The sequence below is a fragment of the Hyperolius riggenbachi genome, chromosome 1, assembly GCF_040937935.1.
Source record: "Hyperolius riggenbachi isolate aHypRig1 chromosome 1, aHypRig1.pri, whole genome shotgun sequence".
Lineage (NCBI taxonomy): Eukaryota > Metazoa > Chordata > Amphibia > Anura > Hyperoliidae > Hyperolius > Hyperolius riggenbachi.
Genome location: NC_090646.1, coordinates 433523886 through 433547189, shown reverse-complemented (window position 1 = coordinate 433547189; position 23304 = coordinate 433523886). Strand labels below are relative to the sequence as shown.

The 23304-nt window shown below is 41.4% G+C and overlaps 1 protein-coding gene across 1 annotated transcript in view; it reads left to right on the top strand.

Annotated features, from left to right (window-relative positions):
* Positions 1 to 23304, top strand: part of HSD17B3 (hydroxysteroid 17-beta dehydrogenase 3) — a 61021-nt gene that overhangs the window by 3656 nt on the left and 34061 nt on the right. The window contains exons 2-5 of the mRNA XM_068271425.1: positions 15969 to 16015; positions 18834 to 18909; positions 21203 to 21307; positions 22090 to 22157. Of these exons, the coding sequence (XP_068127526.1) occupies positions 15969 to 16015; positions 18834 to 18909; positions 21203 to 21307; positions 22090 to 22157 (296 nt within the window). The remainder of the gene's footprint in view (positions 1 to 15968; positions 16016 to 18833; positions 18910 to 21202; positions 21308 to 22089; positions 22158 to 23304) is intronic.

Sequence of the window (23304 nt, the reverse complement as noted above, 5' to 3'; positions counted from 1 at the left end):
GGTCCTAGTAGTGCACCGACCATAACCCAATAATCCTTCACCACCACCACTACTGGCATCTAATATCCACTACTGCCCCCTGTATAAGTCCTCAGTACAGAATCAGTGTTTTGTTTGGTCACTTAACTGTAATGAACTATCTCAGCCTCTCAGCCTGACCATAGAGGCTGGAAAACCGCGATCGCCTGCACTCTCACGAACGTGCACACAAGCACGGCGGCCACTACACACTACTACACAGAGACTGCCGCAGAGAGAACTAACATTTATGTCCTGCGAAAACAATGATTTGCTTACCAGACGTTATCGTCAAAGCTCTTTGCAGTTGTTTGTGGTGCGTTTAAAGCAGCGTTTCATCTGTCAGTGTGAACTGGGCCTAATCATTACACTACCTTATCGCCATGTACGCATGCTGTATGTTTTAAATCTCTTAATTCCACACATTTAGAAATTTACTGTGATTTCTGCCCTTTAGAGATTGCCCTCTGGCATGCCATGGTCCAGGTGATAGGCCTCTTGAAACACCTTTTTCATCACTTTTGTGGCCAGAAAATGTCCTAAGGGTTTTAAAATTCACCTGCCCATTGAAGTCTATGGCAGTTCACCAAATTCGCCTGTTCGCAAACTTTTGCTGAAATTAACTTTTGAAGTTCGCGAACCGATCATCAAAAGTCCCTACAATAGTAATCATCCAATGTGGGGAAAGACAATTCACTTACCAGAAACAATCACCACGCAGATAGTGAATCAAACAAAACAATAAGGGCTGGGACCCACTAGGGCGATTTTGGCAGCATTTTTGGATCGCCGGCAATTTCGTAAAACGTTTTGCCAATGCTATGTATAGAAGCGCTGCAAAATCACTTTCAAATTTTTTTTACAGTGATTAAGGTGCCGGGCATTTTGAATGTCAAATAAAGTTAATTATACTTACCGGGTGTCCCGATGTCTGGCTTCCGTCTGTAGCACTGCCCTCTAGCAGAAGAGGTCACAAGCGCTTCTTTAATTGGTCCTAGAGAAGCACCCATATCCTCTTATATTAGGGGGCAGGGCTATGGACGGGAGCCAGACATCGGTACTTGTTAAGTATAATAAAATGTACTAAAAGAAGAAACGCTAATCGGAAGCGTTGTACAGTTTTCTGTACAGAGCTTTAAAACGGAATGAAACGCAATAGCGATTGCCCTGGGAATCACTGCACACAGCGCTGGCATGCTTTAAAAGTGCTGTAGCAATTCCTAGTGGGTTCCAGCCCTAGGACTGGGTTCCAACTTGCAGCCTGTCCATGAACAGCCAGTCCACAGACAGTGTAGTGTCCCCTCCCATGATCCATTGTGGTCTGGGTATAGCCCAGGGCAGATGCATTTCAACTATATGGGAAATACATCCCCCTGTCTAGGAAAATTGCAGATGGCACAGAAGTACGGTCCGGATTCAGTAGACCCACTGCAGACTGTTTGCACTTGCAGACTGACAAGTGCAAACAAATCGTACTTAAAAAATAGGATCCATTCACTGTCAGTTTTGCAATGCAGTAAAATGGACAGAAAAATCTCTATTTACCGCTGTAGTGGGAACAGAGCCTAATGCTGAAAGGGGAAGGTACTTGTAGGTACTTATAGGTTTTGTATAACACCCTGACACAATGTAATAGTCCTTTAAAGCAATGTTGTTCAACTCCAATCCTCGAAGGCTAAGGCGCTCACTCATTTTTTACAAAGCTCAAATTAATTGATTAATTGAGAGAACACATTTCTCCATTTCTCTGTGTATCCTGGCACGGATATGGTCTTCAAAGACTGTAGTATGACAGCCCTGCTTTAAAGGCATACTTGAAGGGATACCATCTGTAAAAAAAAAGTTTCACTTACCTCTGGCTTCTACCAGCCCCCTGCAGCCATCCTGTGCCTGCGCTGGTCCTCTACGATCCTATGTTCTCCCGCTGCAGCTTAGTTTCATTTTTGCTGACTCGAGTCAGTGGGCAACTATGCCTGCGCAGCCCTGGCAATGCGTATCCTTGCTCGTGTTGCCGCCCGCAATAGCGTTTGCGCCTGATACCTGACAAAGCTACCTAAAGTAAGCACAGAGATGTGTTGCTGGACTCAAATACCTATGAGTGATGTCCTCTTCTATCACACTTTTCCTCCTCCATCCTTTACAGGACATACGAGGCAAATTAAATAAACTATCTTTACTTACCAGCCCCTAGTGGTCACTCTGTCTCACCACAGCCACATTAATCCATGCCATGCCCAGATGAGGACCAACCAGTCTGAAACAGTCTGTATGCATGTTGGATTAGTTTGGCTCTCTAATATTAACACCCTGAAACATCAAACATTCCAGTGAATTTGGAGGAGTGGTTAGCTCTCATGGACAATAAGGGGACAATTTGTATATCCAGCACTGATGCATTGTGGGAGACAACATATGCTCACTCCAACCTGAATAATCACAAATACCTTCTGTTTTATGAAGGCAATTAACTTCAAGCTTTTATCTCAGCTTTGGAAATTAAATAGTTATATGATAAGATCGGATACAGAAAGGGTTGTCTTCTATGTTGTCATATGCTGCTAGGTATTATATGTACGTTTATACATTTATCATAGCGCACTACCTGCATACTATACTATATACAGTATAAGCAGATCTTCATAAAGTGAGAATATCTCACGCTGCCACACTGTGCTCTAAATTCAAGCAGAGTTTTATTCAAAGTTATAGATACAGAATTAAGTGCAATGTATCTGGTGTTTAATTTATGTTATTATACCTTATTCTATATAATCAGCAGTGTATACCAAAATAAAATGTTGTAGCTATGACATTATTTGAAAACATTGTGGCATAAAAACATATGCACTTATTTTGTGTGGATAAGATGGGTAATTTTTTGTGTCAGTAAAATAAATGCAACATGTGCTATTATTTAATTCTGGCGAAAAGATTGGATCAACGTAAAAGTTAAAACACAGAATGCTATTTACAAAAATAAACACACAATTTGCTGTCACGGTGTATTAAAATGTTAATCTGTGAAAGTCGCTGAGGATTTTACTGTGTTTTTTTTAAATAATTTGTGTTTTTGGTTACCAAATATATTAATAAAATCTGTTTCTTTGGCTGTACCAGAGGGAACAGTAAAGTCCACTCAGTATTTAGCTTGTCACAACGGTTTAGGCTGATTTCAGAACATCTTTTAGCTTTTGAGTGAGTAAGCTGTCATAAACTCCCCAAAACACCCAAAACACAAATAAAAAAGAGAAGAGAGTGTGTGTGTGTGTGTGTGTGTGTGTGTGTGTGTGTGTGTGTGTGTGTGTATTTGTGTTCAGTTTGTGTATATGGTGAGAGTCTGGGATGTGTGTATGTATTGCGTGTGTCTGGGATGTGTGTATGTATGGTGTGTGTTTGTGTGTGTGTGTGTATGTATGGTGTGTGTGTGTATGGTTTGTATGCATTGTGTATTTGTGTGTATGGCATGTTTGAGTCACTCACATGAGGAGCCAAGCTCCTGGACTGTTATTATGGTTGGAAGCATTCCTAAGCATTCCTGCCATGTACAATCCTGTCATGTACCCAGTGCTTTACAACTCCCTTGTGTTGTAAGGGTACATACACACATTAGCTAAAAGTCGGCCATAAGTGACTGCTTTGGCCAATGATCCTTTGCTTATCTACTGTATATATACGGTGTATGCCCAATGTCACTTAAAGTACAGGTCCAAGAAGAAAAAAAACACAGCACCCAGGAGTGCACGTTACTATGTAAACAGGGCGTTTTACTCAGGAAGGCATGCTACGTTGCACAACAGTGCATAGCGTGCAGCTTTGAATTTAGCTTGCACTGCTGTCATGGAGCTCGAACTGCTATAGCAGGGCAGTTTCATGAATCTGCCCCTTAATATGTCACTGAATGCGTCAATAAGTTAAAGAACAACAGAGAACATACTGTAACTGATGAAAAAAAACCCTGAACTGGACTTCTTAACCACTTGAGGACCCACCCTTTACCCCCCCTTAAGGACCAGCGCTGGTTTGATTGATCTGTGCTGGGTGGGCTCTGCAGCCCCCAGCACAGATCAGGGTGCAGGCAGGGAGATCAGATTGCCCCCCTTTTTTCCCCCCTATGGGGATGATGTGCTGGGGGGGTCTGATCTCACCTGCCTGCTGTGGGTGGCGGGGGGGGCACCTCAAAGCCCCCCTCCGCGGCGAAATCCTCCCCCTCCCTCTCCTACCTGGCCCCCTCCTGGAGATCCGGCTGCACAGGACGCTATCCGTCCTGTGCAGCCAGTGACAGGCTGTCTCCTGTCACATGGCGGCGATCCCCGGCCGCTGATTGGCCGGGGATCGCCGATCTGCCTTACGGCGCTGCTGCGCAGCAGCGCCGTACAAATGTAAACAAAGCGGATTATTTCCGCTTGTGTTTACATCTAGCCTGCGAGACCCGCCATCGGCGGCCCGCAGGCTATTCACGGAGCCCCCCGCCGTGATTTGACAGGAAGCAGCCGCTCGTACGAGCGGCTGCTTCCTGATTAATTAGGCTGCAGCTGGCAGCTGCCACTTTGCCGACGCACGTTATGAGTGTGCGGTCGGCAAGTGGTTAAACATTGTCTAGTATTAGTGAATGACTAATAACTAATAACATAGTAAAAGATGCAGGAGCATAACAATAGCTCCATAAGCCCCACCATTTCTTCAAATTGCCCAGGAGCTGGGGGGGGGGGGGGGGGGGTTCTGCAGTGTGGCAGCAAAGCTTTATACATTTCCTGCTCCCAGTGGCGATACATATCCTCTTCACTTACTGTTCAGTTTACAAGTAAAATGCAGCCAGCAAATCACCATGTGGCTTCCATCTGTGTCACATGACGAGACTGAAGGCACATAGTGATCGGCTGGCTGCACTACACTTGCAAACTGAACAGTAAGTGAAGAGGGTCCTGTACTACTGGTACTAATACTTTCATATGAAATTTGTGATAGACATTTAAGCTAATCTGATTAAAGTGGACCTGAACTCTTGCACAAAACAAAAGGAAACATATAGAAATGCTATATGCTAAATGCTATATGTATGTATTTAGAGAGTTTAGCCTGTCTAACTCCCCCTCATCTGTGACTAAGCACAAGTTGTCATTTGATCCCTCAGCTGTGTCAGCTGATTGGTACGGCAGAGAGTTTATTGGTAAACGCAAAATATTAGCAGTATGTCTGCTTCCATGAAAGCAGGAAGTAGAAAACCTGCAGATTTATTGCAGGATTTGTATCAACTATAACAAAGAAATGTTTTTTTCTGTAAAGGTTATTATGCTGTTGCGTATCTTTTAGAGCAGAGAGGAAGTTCTGAGTTCAGGTCCGCTTTACTCTAGCTCATCATTTGTGTGCGGTATCGCCTATATTTCACTGCAAAAAGTGTCCTAGTATTTGGCCTATGGGGTTGATATCTGATGGTACAACCAACAAAGTATCATGCCCATAATTACCATCATAGTTGATGATTCTGATCAGTGTTTTATGCACTCATAATACTAGCATTCTACTAGTCAAACATAAAATCTATTTTCTTGGGTAGAGGCCAGGAGTCCCGAATAAACAGGCTTGAATGGGTCTCTAATACTCCTGGTAGCCTCAGCTTTAATGACCATAATTAGGGGATAGCAAGCATCTATGATCACCAGAAATAACATCTTGCCTAACTGTATTGTGCTTAAGTGGGTACTTTTTCATTAACTGCTTCCCTTTAATTTCCACTTAAACCTTCAGTCTGAATTACTGGCCATTTTCCCAGGAATCCTTTCTACTAACTAAACTGCTATTTTTCCAAGTGCTTCACTGTATTGTTAAGATCTCATTCAAGTTTTTCACAAAAAATGGTTGAAGAACAAAGGATTAAGAATTATTATTGGGGGGGGGGGGGGCATCTTGCATTATTATGTCACAAACTACAGCCTCATTATAGTATCATAATGATGGCCTTGCTATTGATTTTATTTTTACTTATTTGTTTTTTGTATTCAAAAGGTTTTATTGAGATCAGTCAGAATACAAAACATTTTCCACACATTAATTGGCGGTCAGGAGGCCCTTTGACAAGGTACACCAACGTATACATAATTCACTGTTCCCTGAATACAGTCTATTTCCATTTATGAATTTAACTAGAAATATAGAGCAAATAGAGAGTAATATACAGTATATAAGAATGAACATAATCCAGTGAAGTAGTAGAGGACAGAGTAGAGGACAAATAAATTAGGCACTATGCATGACCTCCTGCTCAGTAACAGCAACATATAAGCTAAGTATTATGACAGGGTCTGTAGAGTATTGTAGAGTATCTTTGGAGTATTGTACCATGTTAGCCATCAGTAAAAGCAGGAATAGACAAGACAAATAACAGTGAGACATCAGGCAGTCTGCCCCTAAATGATAAAGAGCAAAAATCTATTAACCCTTCGCACTCTCACATGCAAATGTTCAAACAAATGCATTCACAGATTCACTTATCCAGGCACTGCTGCTATTCCTACAGCTAAGTTAAAAGCTGGGGTCTTAGTTCACAGAAGAATGCATTCTTATGCTTTGTCACCTATACTGCGCAGAAGTACCTAGGTAAACATAGGTGTCCTAACTCTGTAACATGCATAGTGCAGACATGCAAACATTCATTGCATCAAACCTATCCAGGGATTAGGAGCACACTTCCTGACGTCCTCTCCTGGGACAGATAGCGTATTTTACCAATCGCACAAGGGAGCTAATGTATTGTATCCATGCGCACCATTTGCATGTGAGAGTGCGAAGGGTTAATAGATTTTTGCTGTTTTCTGGCCACACCCCCTTCAGCACCTCCCTTTCCTTAATAACTTATTTAATGTCCTAACTAGAGGTGATGTGCCTGGATATGTGTGTTTTTTTCCTTGTTACTGACCCCTGTGGATAGGGTTTTAATTCAGTGCACTCCCTCCTTCCCCTGTATATGTTTTTTTTTGTCCGCATGCACACAGCTTATGCTGGTGTATGTGCATGGTGCGCGTGGATACAATACATTAGCTCCTTTGTGCGATTGATAAGATGCGCTATCTGTCCCAGGAGAGGACGTCAGGATGTATGCTCCTAATCCCTAGATAGGTTTGATGCAATGAATGTTTGCATGTCTGCACCATGCATGTTACAGGGCCAGAGTTAGGACAGCTATGTTTACCTGGGTACTTCTGTGCAGTATAGGTGACTAAGCATAAGAATGCATTCTTCTGTGAACTAAGACCCCGGCTTTTAACTTAGCTGTAGGGATAGCAGTAGTGCCTGGATGAGTGAATCTGTGAATGCATTTGTTTGAACATTTGCATGTGAGAGTGCGAAGGGTTAATAGATATTTGCTGTTTTCTGGCCACACCCCCTTCAGCACCTCCCTTTCCTTAATAACTTAGTTAATGTCCTAACTAGAGGTGATGTGCCAGGATATATGTGTTTTTTTCTTTTTTAAATGATAAAGAAAACACCCAGTGACCCGACCACAGAGTGGAGGAATATTATGCCTCCGAATTGTATTCCAATTAGCAGCCAGTGCAAGTGTAGCACATCAGACACTGCACCAGCGTCCATCTCCGAGTAGTAATTCTGGCTCCGATACGTCCATGGGTGGGATCTAGTAGTCCCATCTCCACCAATCATTAGGCAATGCAGGGCCGGCAGCCATTCCAGGAGTGGGTGTTGCCGGGAAAGTGTAGGGGCGGTGAGAGGGCATTTAGAGGAGATGGATTCTGAATGTGCCAGTGTAGTGTCTGATTATGCTAAACTGCATCGGCTGCTGATCGGAATACAAATCAGGGGCATCATCTTCCTCTACTCTGTGGCGGGGCAGACCCTAATCATCTGCCGACTGCTGTGCACTCTCTTTACCATTTAGGGGCATGCTGCCTGATGTCTTACTGATGGGCAGAAGTACCGCAGATGCTCCATTTGCAACAGACTGACCTGGAGGAGCAGAAGGACAACCTGGAGAGGTATGTATAAAGCTGCACTCTGCACTGGTAAAGACCTGAATTTGTAGTTGTCTAGTGTATGCAGGGGTATTGCATGTAGTGTATATGCCACAATCATACTGTTTTATATAGACTAATTGTGGTTATTCTAATACAGCGGTTATATATATATATATATATATATATATATATATCTGTCCTTTATTTTCTATTTTCATTTTGAGTTTATTTTGTTTAAGTTTAGTTTTGTGCAGTATTATGTATATGCATTCCTTTTCTTGAATATGATAGTCTGGCTCCATAGGCCCTCCCCCCATCCCTCGTGATGTGAAGGCAGGTGTTGTTACTTCCTTGTGTAACGATTGCGCAACTATTTCCGTGGTCAGCGCACAGGACGCGCGCCGACACTACGGAAATCCTCCACAAGCGTGTAAATTGAGAGAACCCAGCTATGGTGCTATGCACCTGTAGAGGGAGATTCCCCCCGGCAGATGGAGCTGTGGAGTGCAGACAAACACAGCCTCTGCACTGCCACAGACGCCAGATGGGAACCGTACGAGTTGACGCAATGCAGGGCAAGATCGCCCCCAAAGAGAGAGAGAACACAGAGACAGAATGTATGTGTGTCCACCAATCTAGTCGCCATCCAGTGACGATGAAAACACAACAACGGAAACAAAGTGGGAACGTAGCGCTTCTACGGAGGCAGCCTCCGTAGAAGCGCTATTTAGCACAAAACGGCCGTAAGGCATCCTGTGCCCAGCACCCACCACCATCCACGCCTCCTCTCACAAGGGTATGTGTTTTATCCATGTCATTTTTGCAAGATGTTGCTCATTTGCACTTTATCCACGCTACAATAAATTGAACACTTGCAGCAGTGCCAGCCTTCCTGCTTTCTTCTGTCTGCAGACACAAGACTGAGCAGGACAGAGCACGAGAGTAGCAAAAGGCACAGCAAGCAACAACAATTAGAACATCAAGGAAAAAAACAAACGCTAGCTAAACGCGAACACCGCACTCATTCACAACAGTGAACGCGTTATAGACACGATCACCACGCGTTAGGCGCCCAGTGATAAGCGTGCCACCCTAACTAACCAATACAACACAAACACGAAATAGAGAATGCGAGCGCTTGCTAAACGGTTACCTCACCGAGCCTACAGCAAGCGTTCGTACCAGACAAGACAGAGATAAGGAGTAGCCAGCAGCAACCGCAGCTCTGGCCTACACTCCCAGACAGAGCAGAGAAGGAACCACCGCTGCTACCGCTAGAGCGGATGCGATCCAGACAGACAAACAGATGGGGCTACCAGTAGCAACCGCTGCTCTGGTTAGCACCCCTAAGGCAGAATACAGAAGGAAGCACTACCACTAGGGCGAATGCAATCCAGACAGATGGAGCAGCCTGTAGCAACCGCAGCTCTGGCCTACACTCCCAGACAGACAGAACGATTTCATGTCGGCCGCCGCTGGTGACAGGACAATCGAGACAGAGAGACAGAACAAGGCAATACAGATAATACAACCTGACTGCACTAGAAGGGATGCCTAGTGCAGTCGTCCCCGGAAATTACTCTAAGATAATCTTAGCAAACGACAGCAAGGCTGACACTCCAGGAGAGTTTGCAGGAACAAACCATCATGACCAGCCAGGGATTCTGGGAGAACATGGTATTTATACTGCAAGCCTTCAAAGGAGGCAGCTAGGCAATTTGCATGACAAGTGTATGCAAATTCCTCAGCAGAGCAACTCTGAAACTTGCAAAGCGAGGACAGGTCTCTTTTCCAGAGACCTGCAGCATTCAGACCTAAAGAATGGACAAACAGCTGTCTGCCCGTGCAGACCTGACCTGAGCTCAGGTGTCATCTGTTTCCTGCGCTCGGATTGGTGGTTGGACTTGCGGTGGGCGGTACTAAGGAGCTGAAGCTTTTTCCGGCTAACTCTTTCTATAAATGCTTGGATTGGGCATTCTACGTTAACCACGCCTCCCTCGAGAAAGCTGGCCGCTTGCCAGTGAAACACGACGGGTCATCCCGGCGTGGCTACATGAGGACTGCTGGGTGACCTCCATCTCCCTCACCGCTATACGCTGCATGACGCACCCTTGATGTGGTGCATCATCACTGTTCTTGATCCACCGTTTGGAACTGATCCTGTGCAGATCCACGGTACTTTGGTAGCACCTGCTGTCATTGAAACGGTAGCCTGTATATGGCTGGATCTCCTGCTGTCAACCATGCCGATTGGGCCCTATACTCTACATCTCCGTAGCAGCCAGATATTCTACAGCACACTTAGAGAAATTGGAATGGTATCTATCCAAATCAATGACAACTGGATGGTAAGATCTAAGCTGTTATACGCTTGGCTGGAACTTGTAACCTGGCTGAAGCTTTTGCTTTGCAATCGCTTAACTCACATGTGCTTTATGTGCTATCTGGCAGAATACTATCATAACACTGCATCTGGCTGGCGAGACTGATATTGTGATACAAATTATTGGAGTTGTTCGCCTAAACAGCTGATGTTCTTCTCAGTCCAAAGCAGCATCACATTATATCTTGCTAGGTTTACCTGCATCAACTGGATGTCTAATATAGACAATGTCCTATGAATTTGAGGATTTACCTCACATATATATTATAGAGGTCTTGCCCTGTTTGCTGTGTGAGTGAAGGCGCCAGTTACGGTGTTGGGTGGCCACCTAGCAGTCTTCTTTTTTAACGTTTGTATGTGTGTGTGTTTTTTTTTTTTTACAATATTAATACATTTTTGATACATTTCTATATATTTCCAGTTATTATGTGTGATGATCGCTGCTGCAGCAGCTGTTGCTGGAAGTAGTAGTGCTGCAGCTCAGGCAGTTCTGATCTATTTCCATGCAAACTGCATAGCTTTGTCTGTCTTTCCCTGCTGTCAGCTTGTGACTGATTATCATTCACCTGTGTGGGAATCTGCATGTCTGCTCCCATTGGATGACCTCAGTATAAAGATCTGCTTCCTGCAGGGTTTCCTTGGGTTTTCATAGCTTCAGCTTAAGCCTGTCTTGCTGTCGCTTTAGCCCCCGATCGTGTTTCTTGTTAAAGATACTTTGCTGGTCTTTGCATCATATATTGGTTCATTGCCAATATATATGCATACCAGCACGTTTATTATTTTCCTTGTATTCGTGTTACGTTGATACAATCAGTGTCGCTGATATATACGTACACGAACTGTTTATTTCCTGTGTTCAGTTAGTCAGTTTTCCAGCACGTTTTGGTAGTTTGCGCGTACCGTGAGCACCCGTGCTGAGCTAGTTATCCTGTTCCTGGTCCTGTTTGTGGATTGCGTTCATCTCTGCGAAGAGATAACGAATCCTTCTGAATCCAGTTCTGTTACTGTTTGTGGATTGCGTTCATCTCTGCGAAGAGATAGCGAATCCTTCTGAGTCCTGTTCCCTGTATTACTCCAGTCCTAGTCAGCGTTCCTGCTTATGTCATATATCGGTTCATTGCCGATATATACATATGTTAGTCAGACGTTACAAATAGTTTCATTGATAGCTGTAATTGTAATACGCTAGGAAAACATACTTATTGTATATTTATCTGTGTTACGTTCATCTATCTCGATCCTGCTATTTTCTGACTATCCTGTCCTGTCTTTGTGAGGCACGCCATCGCCGCAACGCATTGGCTGCCTCATTCCAGTCTGTCTGGTTTTGGACGCTTGCTGTCGCTAAGTAGCCGCTAGCTAGCAAGCGTTTATTCTGTCTACCTGTCCTGATCTCCTCAGTTCTGGTTTATGCGCTCAGCGCTACTTTGCGCTGAGACGTTATAACGAAAGCATTGTTTGTGGCTGTCAGATCTGCACCGGCTCTGTGCGCCACAATCTCCTATTGGAGTCAGTCCTCCCCTCCACTATACTAGGGATAGCCTGTTTCGTTGTGCTAGTGTGTGTACCTCCTCCACGTCAGCTCATGCGTTGCATGCTGACTGTGGAGAATACACCACCAAGCCTTACATTATGATTATTGTTTTTTCTTCTGTGGGTTGACTCAACTCCTCTCACCTTTTTATCCTACCCCTTGTATGACTATCGTATGTAGTGGTTAGTGTATGCAGGGACTGGTGTAATAATAATAATAATAATAATTGCAGTATTTGCATAGCGCCTTTCTCCTGTCGGACTCAAAGCGCTTGCGAGGCAGCCACTAGAGCACACTCAGTAGGCAGTAGCAGTGTTAAGGAGACTTGCCCAAGAAACTCCTTACTGAATAGGTGCTGGCTTACTGAACAGGCAGAGCCGAGATTTGAACCCAGGTCTCCTGTGTCAGAGGCAGAGCCCTTAACCATTACACTATCTCCTGTGTCAGCGGCAGCACCTTTAACCATTACACTACACTACTGAGCACACTGTGATAACCCACACACATATGCTTTACATAACTTTATGTAACCAATAAAAGGCACTTGACTTCTTGTCTCTACATGGAATGTGTGCTTACAATGTGCGCCCCCTTACATAACATGTCAGTGTATGTAGTGTAATGTGTAGTGTATGCAGGGATTAGTGTAGCTTTCATTAGTGTAGCTTTGATTAGTTTAGATGATGGGGCAGCAGGGGTTAATGTAGCTGGGCAGTGTAGTTTAGATAGTAACAGTTTGAGGAAAAGGTCCACAAGATGCCCCTGCACCATGGACTCACCAGGTTTAGTATATATTTTTCCCCCTGATTTTGTCCTCTAAACCTAGGTGCGTCTTATGGTTCGAACAATATGGTAACTCATAAGTACTCCTACTGAATTAGGTGTGCACTAAGCTGCGTAACTGGGTGGTAATGATATATAGGCTATACAGACAATTTCTCTTTTTAAATAGTATTTTTAAATAACATAAGAACTCAGGGATACAGTCTTGTTTAATCTTGTACTGCCAAAATGGGCAGAAATTATCAAAAACATTCTAGTTTCTGCAAACTGTTACTCATAGTGTCCACGGTGTCCATAAAATTTTATTGAGCACACTGTGCTAACCCACACACATATGCTTTACATAACTTTATGTAACCAATAAAAGGCACTTGACTTCTTGTCTCTACATGGAATGTGTGCTTAGAATGTGCACCCCCTTACATAACATGTCAGTCCAAACCGGCATCTCAATGCTTTCCATGGCAGTTTGCTTGCCAATATTATTTTTAGCTGGTTGGGATGGAAGATTATTCAGATGATTAAATAAAATACTGAGCAGTGTTGCAATGTTTAGGCTCTTTCACACCTGCCCAAATGCAGTTAGTTGTAAGGGTTTTGCTTTGGGTTTTTTTGTTTTTTTTTGTTGCAATGTTGTATTTTAGTTTATATACTTTGACATCCACAAACATCAGTTAACTTAGCTTATTATATGTATTCCAGGTTGCAATTTAAGATGAACCCTGTAGTTTAAGGAAATATTGCTTTAGAGATGACGACCCATATTCAATTCCCCTTTTCTCCTAGGTGATATTTTCATAACTTACAGGTATCTATACAAATGCCTTTTTAGCCACCAGCAAGCAAGATACCAATACTAATTTTGACAGTACTTTGTCACTTACTTTTTGTTACTTTTTTTTATTGCAGAGTCCTGGAAAGTTATTTTAAACAGAATATTAAAAGTGATACCCTAGGAAAAAAACATAAGAGAAAAAGTGAATTAAATACTTTGAGTGAAAGCCTTAAAGGACACCCGAGGTGAAAATAAACTAATGAAATAAACAATTGTATTTATCTTCCTTCTACTAAAATTACTTTTTAAGATATTCCACAGTTTAATTTTATGTTTAAATCTACTTTTTAAGTTGACTACTGACCCTTTTTATCTCTTCCCTGCTCTCAGAAACCATGTTCTGCTAGGATAGTGTTTTATAGTTGGAATTTTTTGTCAGTAAGGGTCACACTGTAGTCACTTCCTGTCTGAGTCAGGACTGAGTCAGCCACTTACATACCTGATATTTAACTCTTTCAGGCAAAGAAAGAAAAAAAGAACACAGCATAGTTATTTGTTTGCTAGGCACTGTACAAACCCATGTCTATCTCATCATGTCACCTCCGGTATCCTTTAAGCCTGGTACATACTTTCAATTATAATTGACCAATTACTGACCAATTTTACAACCTCTATGTAGTATGGGATCCTACAGATATTGAATACTATGCACAGATTGTGTAGGTAAGCTCTCACACTACATGGAAATGGTAAAATTGGCCAATGAAAACTGTATGTGTGTATGCACAATTACGGTCAACTACTGTACCACCTTCTGTTCCTTGTCAGACATGAGAGATCTCACATTGGTGTGAAACCATATTCATGTGCTGAGTGTGGGAAATGTTTTGGAAATAAAAAAAGCCTTGTTATACATGAGAAAACCGGTTAAAATCCATATTCATATAGTAAATGTGAGAAATGTTTTAGAAATAATAGAAGCCTTGTTTCAAAAGTGTATTTTCACACTGATGAGAAGCCGTATTTATGTACTAAGTGTGGGAAATGTTTTAGCAGTAACATAGACCTTGTCAGACATGAGCGATATCACACTGGGGAGGAGGCCTATTCATGTGCTGAGTGTGGGAAATGTTTTAGAGTGAAAAGAAGGCTTGTCATTCATGAAAGATCTCACACTGGTGAGAATCTATATTCATGTAGTAAATGTTAAAAAGTGCTTTAGAGATAAAAGAAGCCTTGTTTCAAACGAGAAATCTCACACTGGTGAAAAGCCCTATTTATGTACTGAGTGTGGGAACGTTTTTTTTTATGTAAATCAGAGCTTGTCAGACATGAGAGATCTCACACCGGGGAGAAACCATATTCATGTAGAGAGTGTGGGAAATGTTTTAGACAGAAAAGAAGCCTTGTTTTACATGAAAAATCCCACACTGGTGAGAGGTCCAATTTATGTGCTGAGTGTGGGAAATGTTTTAGCTGTAACATAGAACTTGTCAGACATGAGCAATCTCAAATTTGGGAGAAGGCCTACTCATGTAAAGTGTGTGGGAAATGTTTTAGACAGAAAAGAAGCCTTGTTTTACATGCAAAATATCACACTGGCAAAAAGCTCTATGTATGTACTGAGTGTGAAAAAGGTTTTTTTCCAGAAATCAAGGCAGACATGAGGGATCTCACACTGGTGAAAATCCATCCATACTGAGTGTGGGAAAAGTTTTAGACAGAAAAGAAGCCTTGTTGCACATGAAAGACCCCATACTGGTGAAAAGTCCTAATCATTTTCTGAGTGTGGGAAAAGTTTTGTAGGGAAATCACAGCTTCTCAGTCATGGGAGATTTTGGACTGTTGAGAAACCATATTTATGTGCTGAGTGTGGGAAATGTTTCAGAAGTAAATCACTGCTTGTTAGACATCTATGATGAGTGTTGGCAATTTCTTGGTCGTAAGTGCTCCAGGGCAGGGCAACATGGTGGCGTAGTAATTAGCGCTCTCGTCTTGCAGCGCTAGGTCCTGGGTTTGAATCCCAGCCAGGGCACTATCTGAAAGGAGTTTGATTGTTTTCCCCATGTCTGTGTGGGTTTCCTTTGGGCACTCCGGTTTCATCCCAAATCCCCAAAACATACAGATAAGTTAAATTGGCTTCCTCCTAAAAATTGGCCCTATACTATGACTACTACTGCGTACACTACACAATAGATACTTAGACATATGATTATGAGGGGCAGTTAAGTGACAACACAATATACTCTGTACAGCACTGCGAAAGATGTTGGCGCTATATAAATACTAAATAATAATAATCATATGAAGAGGGAAGAACAGAATATGGGGCAGGCATCACACTTTGGAGACAGCAGTTTACAATAGCACAAACCTTTCATGAAAGATCACTAAATGACATAATGAGTTACCTCTACTTCTCTAACGAAAATGAACCATGTCTATAAGCCATCACCTTTTAAACATGTGCAATAACATCACTGTATATATCTTTTTCTACTTTAATAGTTGTGACCGGAGCTGGAGATGGGATTGGTAAAGCGTATGCCATAGAGGTAAGAAGCTGTCTGGCTATCTTTGAAATCATTTATTAAACTACTACTTTTGGTAGAGAGCCTTCTCAAAATGACTATTTATTACTATAGCAGAAAGTTTTGAATTAGGATAATAACAATTATTGACTAACTTTTAAAGATTAGTATGTAAGCTTTAAATATGCAATATTACTTGATTGGGCCTGAACAAAATCTTACAAAGCCCGGGATGACAGCACATATAGGTTTACACCTATATCATAGAAGAGAATGAAATTAATGGCTGGAGCTCCCTCTGGATTTTATAGTAACATATTTTACTATCAATAGTAACTGCAGCTGTCCAGAAACAAGTTAATAAAACGAAACAGAAGAATACTCTTACCGCCCTTATAAACAAAGACGCAATAGTGATCAAAATATACACACAACCATCAAAAAGCTGCTTTGTCCTTCAAGGGCTAGATTATGGTGTAGCATTTGATGTGCATGTATTATCTACCAATGTCAATATTGTACTTAAATTCTCATTTGGGTGGAATGCCCAAGAGAGCTGCAAGATGTATTGCACCAAAAAAAGTCTCTGGTGACTTGAAAAACATCTCATGGATGCACTGAGTATACTCCCAACTCTTATTACAAGGCACACTAGAAATGGGGGCCTTAATTACAGTCAGGCTCCTTCAGTTAATTAAATTAGCATGGGGATGTAGCACAATTCATCACAGTGTAATCCCTTGTATTTATTGAATAGCACAAAACAAGGGGAAAGTTCCACTGATATACTTTAAAGAGAACCTGAACTGTAAACAAATAGTCAAAATAACCATACACAGGTCATACTTACCTCCTGTGTAGTCTACTCCTCAATCTCTTTCTCCTCTCATGCGTCCCATTTGTCCACTGTGATCAATGGATTTTTCCGTCCTCCATATTAAAAATGGCCAATACCCCAAAACAGCTTCCTGGTCAGCACACTTTTAAACTGTAATATCACCCTCTTGAGCCAAAGGGAAACATGGACATTACCTTGCACATTCATTTGTAACTGACAGCTGCTGATATATAACTGACAGCAACTGGTATATTTCAGTTCTGACAAAATGTTGTCAGAACTGGAAGGGATCACTGTAAGAAGAAAATTGTGAGCCTCTGATAGGAACTGAGGGCGAGGTAAGTATGTAATAGTCATTTGCAGCTACAACGTGTTTTTATTTTAAATAATTTTCATCACTTCAGCTTCCCTTTAATGTAATGCTTTACTGTTTCCAAACTACATAAAAACAGTTAAAATACCACCAGAAGCATTCAGAAAATCAAATCATCCTTTAAAGAGAGACCACTTATATCCTGACCAAGACTTGAAGGTGCAGAGTCAGCTAGGAGCTAGGAGTCAGCTCCATAATCAGCTAATACAGTGGGATGCGAAAGTTTGGGCAACGTTGTTAATCGTCATGATTTTCCTGTATAAATTGTTGGTTGTTAAGATAAAAAAATGTCAGTTAAATATATCATATGGGAGACACACACAGTGATATTTGAGAAGGGAAATGAAGTTTATTGCATTTACAGAAAGTGCCCAATAATTGTTTGAATAAAATTAGGCAGGTGCATAAATTTGGGCACTGTTGTCATTTTATTGAGGTGCTCAAATTTATGCACCTGCCTAATTTTGTTAAAACAATTATTGAGCACTTTCTGCAAATCCAATAAACTTCATTTCACTTCTCAAATATCACTGTGTGTGTCACCTATATGATATATTTAACTGACATTTTTTTATTGTAACAACCAACGATTTATACAGGAAAATCATGACAATTAACAACGTTGCCCAAACTTTCGCATCCCACTGTAAGTCCAGTAAACAGTAGCCATCTATTAATGCAAAGTATGTGTGATGGATATACTGGGCTTGGTTATAAATTTAGAGAGTATACAAAATAACATTTTGGGAGGGCAACATGTTGACTCACCCTACATATTTATTCCTCTGGATACTGGAATAGCAGCTTAGATGTTATTTTTGCAAATGCCTACCCAGATACCACCAAGTATTTTGGATTAAATCTGTGTTATTTTTAAAGTTCTATATGTTTATATGTTGTTGGACGCTGATCCTGCTGGATTTTATAGTAAGTAACAACCAAGTTGGGTAGTGAAGAGCACTTTTGTCTTAGTTTTATTCATGTTTCTATTCAGGTAGGCGATTTTTTCACCTGCCATTATAAAGGAATTTTGATTTGAATGAACACATTTGCTATTTTATTTATACTCTGGAATGACCACAAAGAGCTATTTCACTCTTCCTTTTATAGCTGCATACGTTATTGAAAATATCTAATTGTAATTACTGCTTACAAGTGCTTTTGGTAACCAGGTATGTGTGAGCTGGAAATCTCTTTTATCTTATAATATTTCTCTATCACCCAAATCATTACAGTGGACCTGAACCTGTGCACAGTAGACAATGAAAAGTATTTATTCCACATATAGTTGCTGTGGAAATACAGGGTTCTGTGTTGTGTGTTTGTTTAGCTAGATCAAGGTGTCTAAGATATATCAGCAGTTGTGAATAGACTGCAGGAGCTCTGCCACAACGGCTCTATCTGTACAGTAAACACTGAGGCTTAACTTTTTCAGTGCTCCCTACAAAGTGAAAGCAAGATAAAACTTCATTATCTTTAGGATTTCCGTGAATTGTAATGAAGATTAAATAAATACGCTTATGAATTTGTCCTATTCCTGCAAGCAATACAGAAAACTATGGTAATAACCATGGACAGCTTATATGAATATACAATGTACCAGCATAACAATGGTGACCTTTACTTTACAGCTAGCAAACCGAGGCATGAATATTGTTATGATCAGCCGAACCTTTGGGAAAATGCAAAGAATTGCCTTGGAGATTGGTATGTCTGCTTATGCATTTGATTGATATTTAATTTTCCATGTGTATAAACATACACATACAAACTTATGTATCCATTTAAAGAGTAACTGTCACAAAAATCTTAAAATTTTAAACACATACCAATAAAAAGTACATTTCTCCCAGAGTAAAATGAGCCATAAATTACTTTTCCCCTATGTTGCTGTCACTTACAGTAGGTATTAGAAATCTGACATTACCGACAGGTTTTGGGCTAGTCCATCTCTTCATGGGGCATTTTCAGCGTGGCCTTTATTCTTTATAAAGGCATTCTCTAAAAATGATTAATACAAAGATGCTGGCCAACCTCCCTGCTCTCTGTACACTATTTTGGCAGTTGGACGGAGCAACTGCAATTCACTAAGTGCTTTTAAAAATAAAGAAAACCCTGAGAACCCCCCTATGAGAAGATGGGCTATTCCAAAATCTGTCAGTAATGTCAGATTAATACTACCTACTGTAAGTGAAAGCAACATAGGAGGAAAGTAATTTATGGCTCATTTTACTCAGGAAGAAATGTACTTCTTATTTGTATGTGTTTTAAATTTTAGGATTTTCGTGACAGTTCCTCTTTAAGTATTACATAACAGAAAAGGTTGCTAAGGTATGCAATTGAAAACTATCCTTTATATCTAAATGAAAGCTAAAAATCCACTTTAGTTTTAATAACCATTTAAAGGACCACTATCACAAAAATTATAAACTGTAAAATACACACCATATTTTTCGGATTATAAGACTCACCTAGGTTTAGAGGACAAGAACCAGGGGAAAAAATATATACTAAACATGGTGCATCCATGGTGAAAGGGCATCTTGTGGATTATGCCACCCTTTGTACCTTACGCCCCCTTGTACCTCTTGTGTCTCCCTGTGTCCTCCTCTGTCCCCTGTGTGTCCCCCATGTTTCCGCCTCTGTCCTCTATGCCCCTTTGTATCTACCTTGTGTCCTCCTCTATGCCCCTTTCAGTGGCGTAGCTAAGGAGCTGTGGGCCCCGATGCAAGTCTTACAATGGGGCCCCCCCAAGCACTCTATACATAACAATTGATGTGGCGCACCAAAACCTGCCAATGGCAACTACAGTGTCAGAGGTGCAAGAAGGGGATGGGAAACATTTTGTTAATGATTACCACTATTCAGAGTATCTATAAAAGTGATTATTATGAGCACAGGACCAATAGAGAGCTAATACTGTAGTTGAGGGAGGGTCCTTCGGGGCCCCTCTGGCTCAAGGGCCCCGATGCGGTCGCTACCTCTGCACCCCCTATTGCTACGCCCCTGGCCCCTTTGTGTCTCCCTGTGTCCTCTGCTTGTCCCCCTGTGTCCTCCTCTGCATGGGCACAGTATAGGGAGTCCTCGACATTGTGGTGGGTTGGAGGTTCGTATTGGCAGGCGTCCACAAGCTGCAGTGATTTCCCCCCCCCCCCCCCCCCCACACACACACACACACTTTTGGGAGAGAAAAAGTGAGTCTTATAGTCCAAAAAAATACAGTACTTATACTGTAAGTACATTTCACTCAGATTAACATGCACTATGAATTGCTTTTCACCTACATCGCTGTTGCTTATAGTAGGTAGTAAGAATCTGACAGGTTTTGGACTAGTCCATCTCCTCAGGGGGGGATTCTCAATGTCGCCTTAATGCTTTATAAAAGCACTACCTGGAAAGAATGTGTACAAAGATATCTCGATACTCAATTGCACAGTGTTCTGGCAGTTGCACTGAGCAACTGCTATTCAGTAAGTACTTTTGAAAATAAAGAAACATTTTGAGAATCCCCAATGATAAGAAGGGCTAGTTCAAAACTTGTCAGATCTGTCACGTGTTCAAAATTAAACTGCTATGATCAATTTTCTGTTTTGTTTTTTTTTGTATAACAAGATAAAAAAAATCAATTTTGTTTTTCTTCCAGCACATCTGATCGATCAGATATTTGTATTAAAAATCTTAAAAATTATTTGTTTTTCTTTGTCAAAAATATTTTGTATTTTACTACACAATCAATTATTTTTATTGAAGAAAAAAAAACAGGAAAATTAATCAATTTTTTTTTAATTGTGCATGGCCACCTTTAGTCTGAAGATAAGTGACGTTTTTGCTTTGTTAGGTTTTTTTAAAGGTGTAATTAAAACATATGACACATCAATGTTACAGGTGCAAAAAGGCGGATTTTTTGGATAAGTGCACGGAAGTTAATGAGTATTGGAATATGTTTTCGAATCCTATGGCTTATATTGTTTTCTGAAATATATATATTTTTTATTTGAAGAGTCTACAGGAAGAGACATTAAAATAATTCAGGCGGACTTCACCAAAAAAACAATATATGAAGATATTGAGGAAAAATTAAAAGGGCTGGAAATTGGAGTTCTAGGTAAGAGCTGTTTTTTAAAGAACACATCCGAGCACATAAAAAAAAAGAGATCTACTTACCCTGGGCTTCCTCCTGCCCCTGGCAGCTGATATGTCCCCTGTCCATTGACGATGCCGACCTCTTTTGCACCTGCGTGAGAGTGCGGCCGTGCCACTCGCGTCCGAGCGCACTCACGTGGCCTGGAGCATTCTGCACAGGCGCAGAACTACTGCCCCTGCCAGGGGTTGGATAAAGCCCCGGGTAAGTAGATGTTTTTTTAATTTCCTCAGACCTGTCTTTTAACTACCATTAAGAAATTATTTATCTTTGCAAAATCCAGAGGACCAAAGCTGGGAACTGATATAGGAAGTCAGTATTTCTTTGAACTTGGCTGCATTTAAAATTTTATAACCTTTAACACTTTCTGCACCTGTGCGAGCTGCACTCCAGTGGCCAGGAGCCTTCTGCGCAGACACAGTAGTTTTGTTCCTGCACAGAACGCTCCAGGCCATAAGAGCGTGATCACGAGTGACACGGCCACGTGCTGTCGAGGTCGGCATCTCCAATGGAGGGGATCCCAGGACACGGAGGCTGCGGCGAGGGACATATCGGCTGCCAGGAGCTGGATGAAGCCCCATGTAAGTCGATCTTTTTTTTTCTTCCTCGGACCTGTCCTTTAACTACCGTTAAGAAATTTTGTATCTCTGCAAAATCCAGAGGACCAAAGCTGGGAACTTTTATTACAAGTCAGTATATCTTTGAACATGGTTGCATTTTAAATTCTATAACCTTTTATATTTCAGTCAACAATGTTGGAATGCTTCACAACCCTGATCCATGCCATTTCCTTACTGGACCAGATAATGATGAGGTGCGTTATTAGGAAGCATACTTCAAACCTTTTTTTGACAAATCTGTTATATTACACTGCCAATTATATTTAGTTAAGCACAAACTACCAGAAAAGCTTATCTCAATCCAAAATAGTTTTCCCTAGCTTTGCTAGTGCCGACTATTTCAGCCCCAGCTGGTAACTATGTGAAGTCTTTCTTTTAGCTTAGTTTTACTTATTATGTTTATATAGTGTGTATTTTCTTTACTTTCACACTACAGGCAGCAGTAAAAGGCTAAAACGCTGCGTTTTAACTGCTGGCGTTTAAGGCGTTTTCAAGTCGTTTTTAAGGCGTTTTAAAAACGTATCAATTGTAATGAGAAACGCCACGGTCAGCCCTAAAAAAGCTCCTGGGAGCTTCAAAACACAATGCTCCAAAATGCAGCGTTAAGTGTGAAAGGTAAAATGAAAGTCTATTGACTTTCATTTTACCTAGGAAAATCCCAGCTTCGGCCGTGGCGTTAAAACGCAGAAAAAGCCCTCTGGTGTGAAAGGGCCCTAAACCAGAGAAGTATTGAATGGTAGAAAGTAACATTTTTTGTTTATTTGTTTTTGGGTTTGCAATCCACAAAGTAAAGCAATATTACATGAAGGCTGCAGTAGTTGCATAGACAAGGACAGATGAGCATATGTCATATTCAATTCTCTTCTCTATTTATCACAGAAAACTAAGAGAGATGAGTCAGTGATGCTGTTCAGAGTTTGAAGGCTTGATAACAATGTTACATGCTTGATTTTTTTTTATGTATGCAAATGCTGAAACCAGGATGTTTACCAATTGCTGCTCTTGAGGCCTATAATGTAACTTGCATATGGATGTCTGCAACTAGATCTTAAAGGTGAGACAACTGGAGTAGATTCCCCCACTGAGATCTAGACCAGGGCTTTCCAGCCCGGTCCTCAAATACCACCAACAGTACTTGTTTTGCAGAAAACTACAAACATGCACAGGTGGGGTAATTAGTATCTCAGCAGAGCTGATTAACTACCTCTGTGGATTTCCACAAAACATGCATTGTTGGTGGTACTTGAGGACAGGGTTGTCCTAGACCACCACTACCCTTCCTGTCTCCACTGTTACTTGTGGTGGTTTTGGTTCCCATAGTCTACAATTAGAAGTGATGTA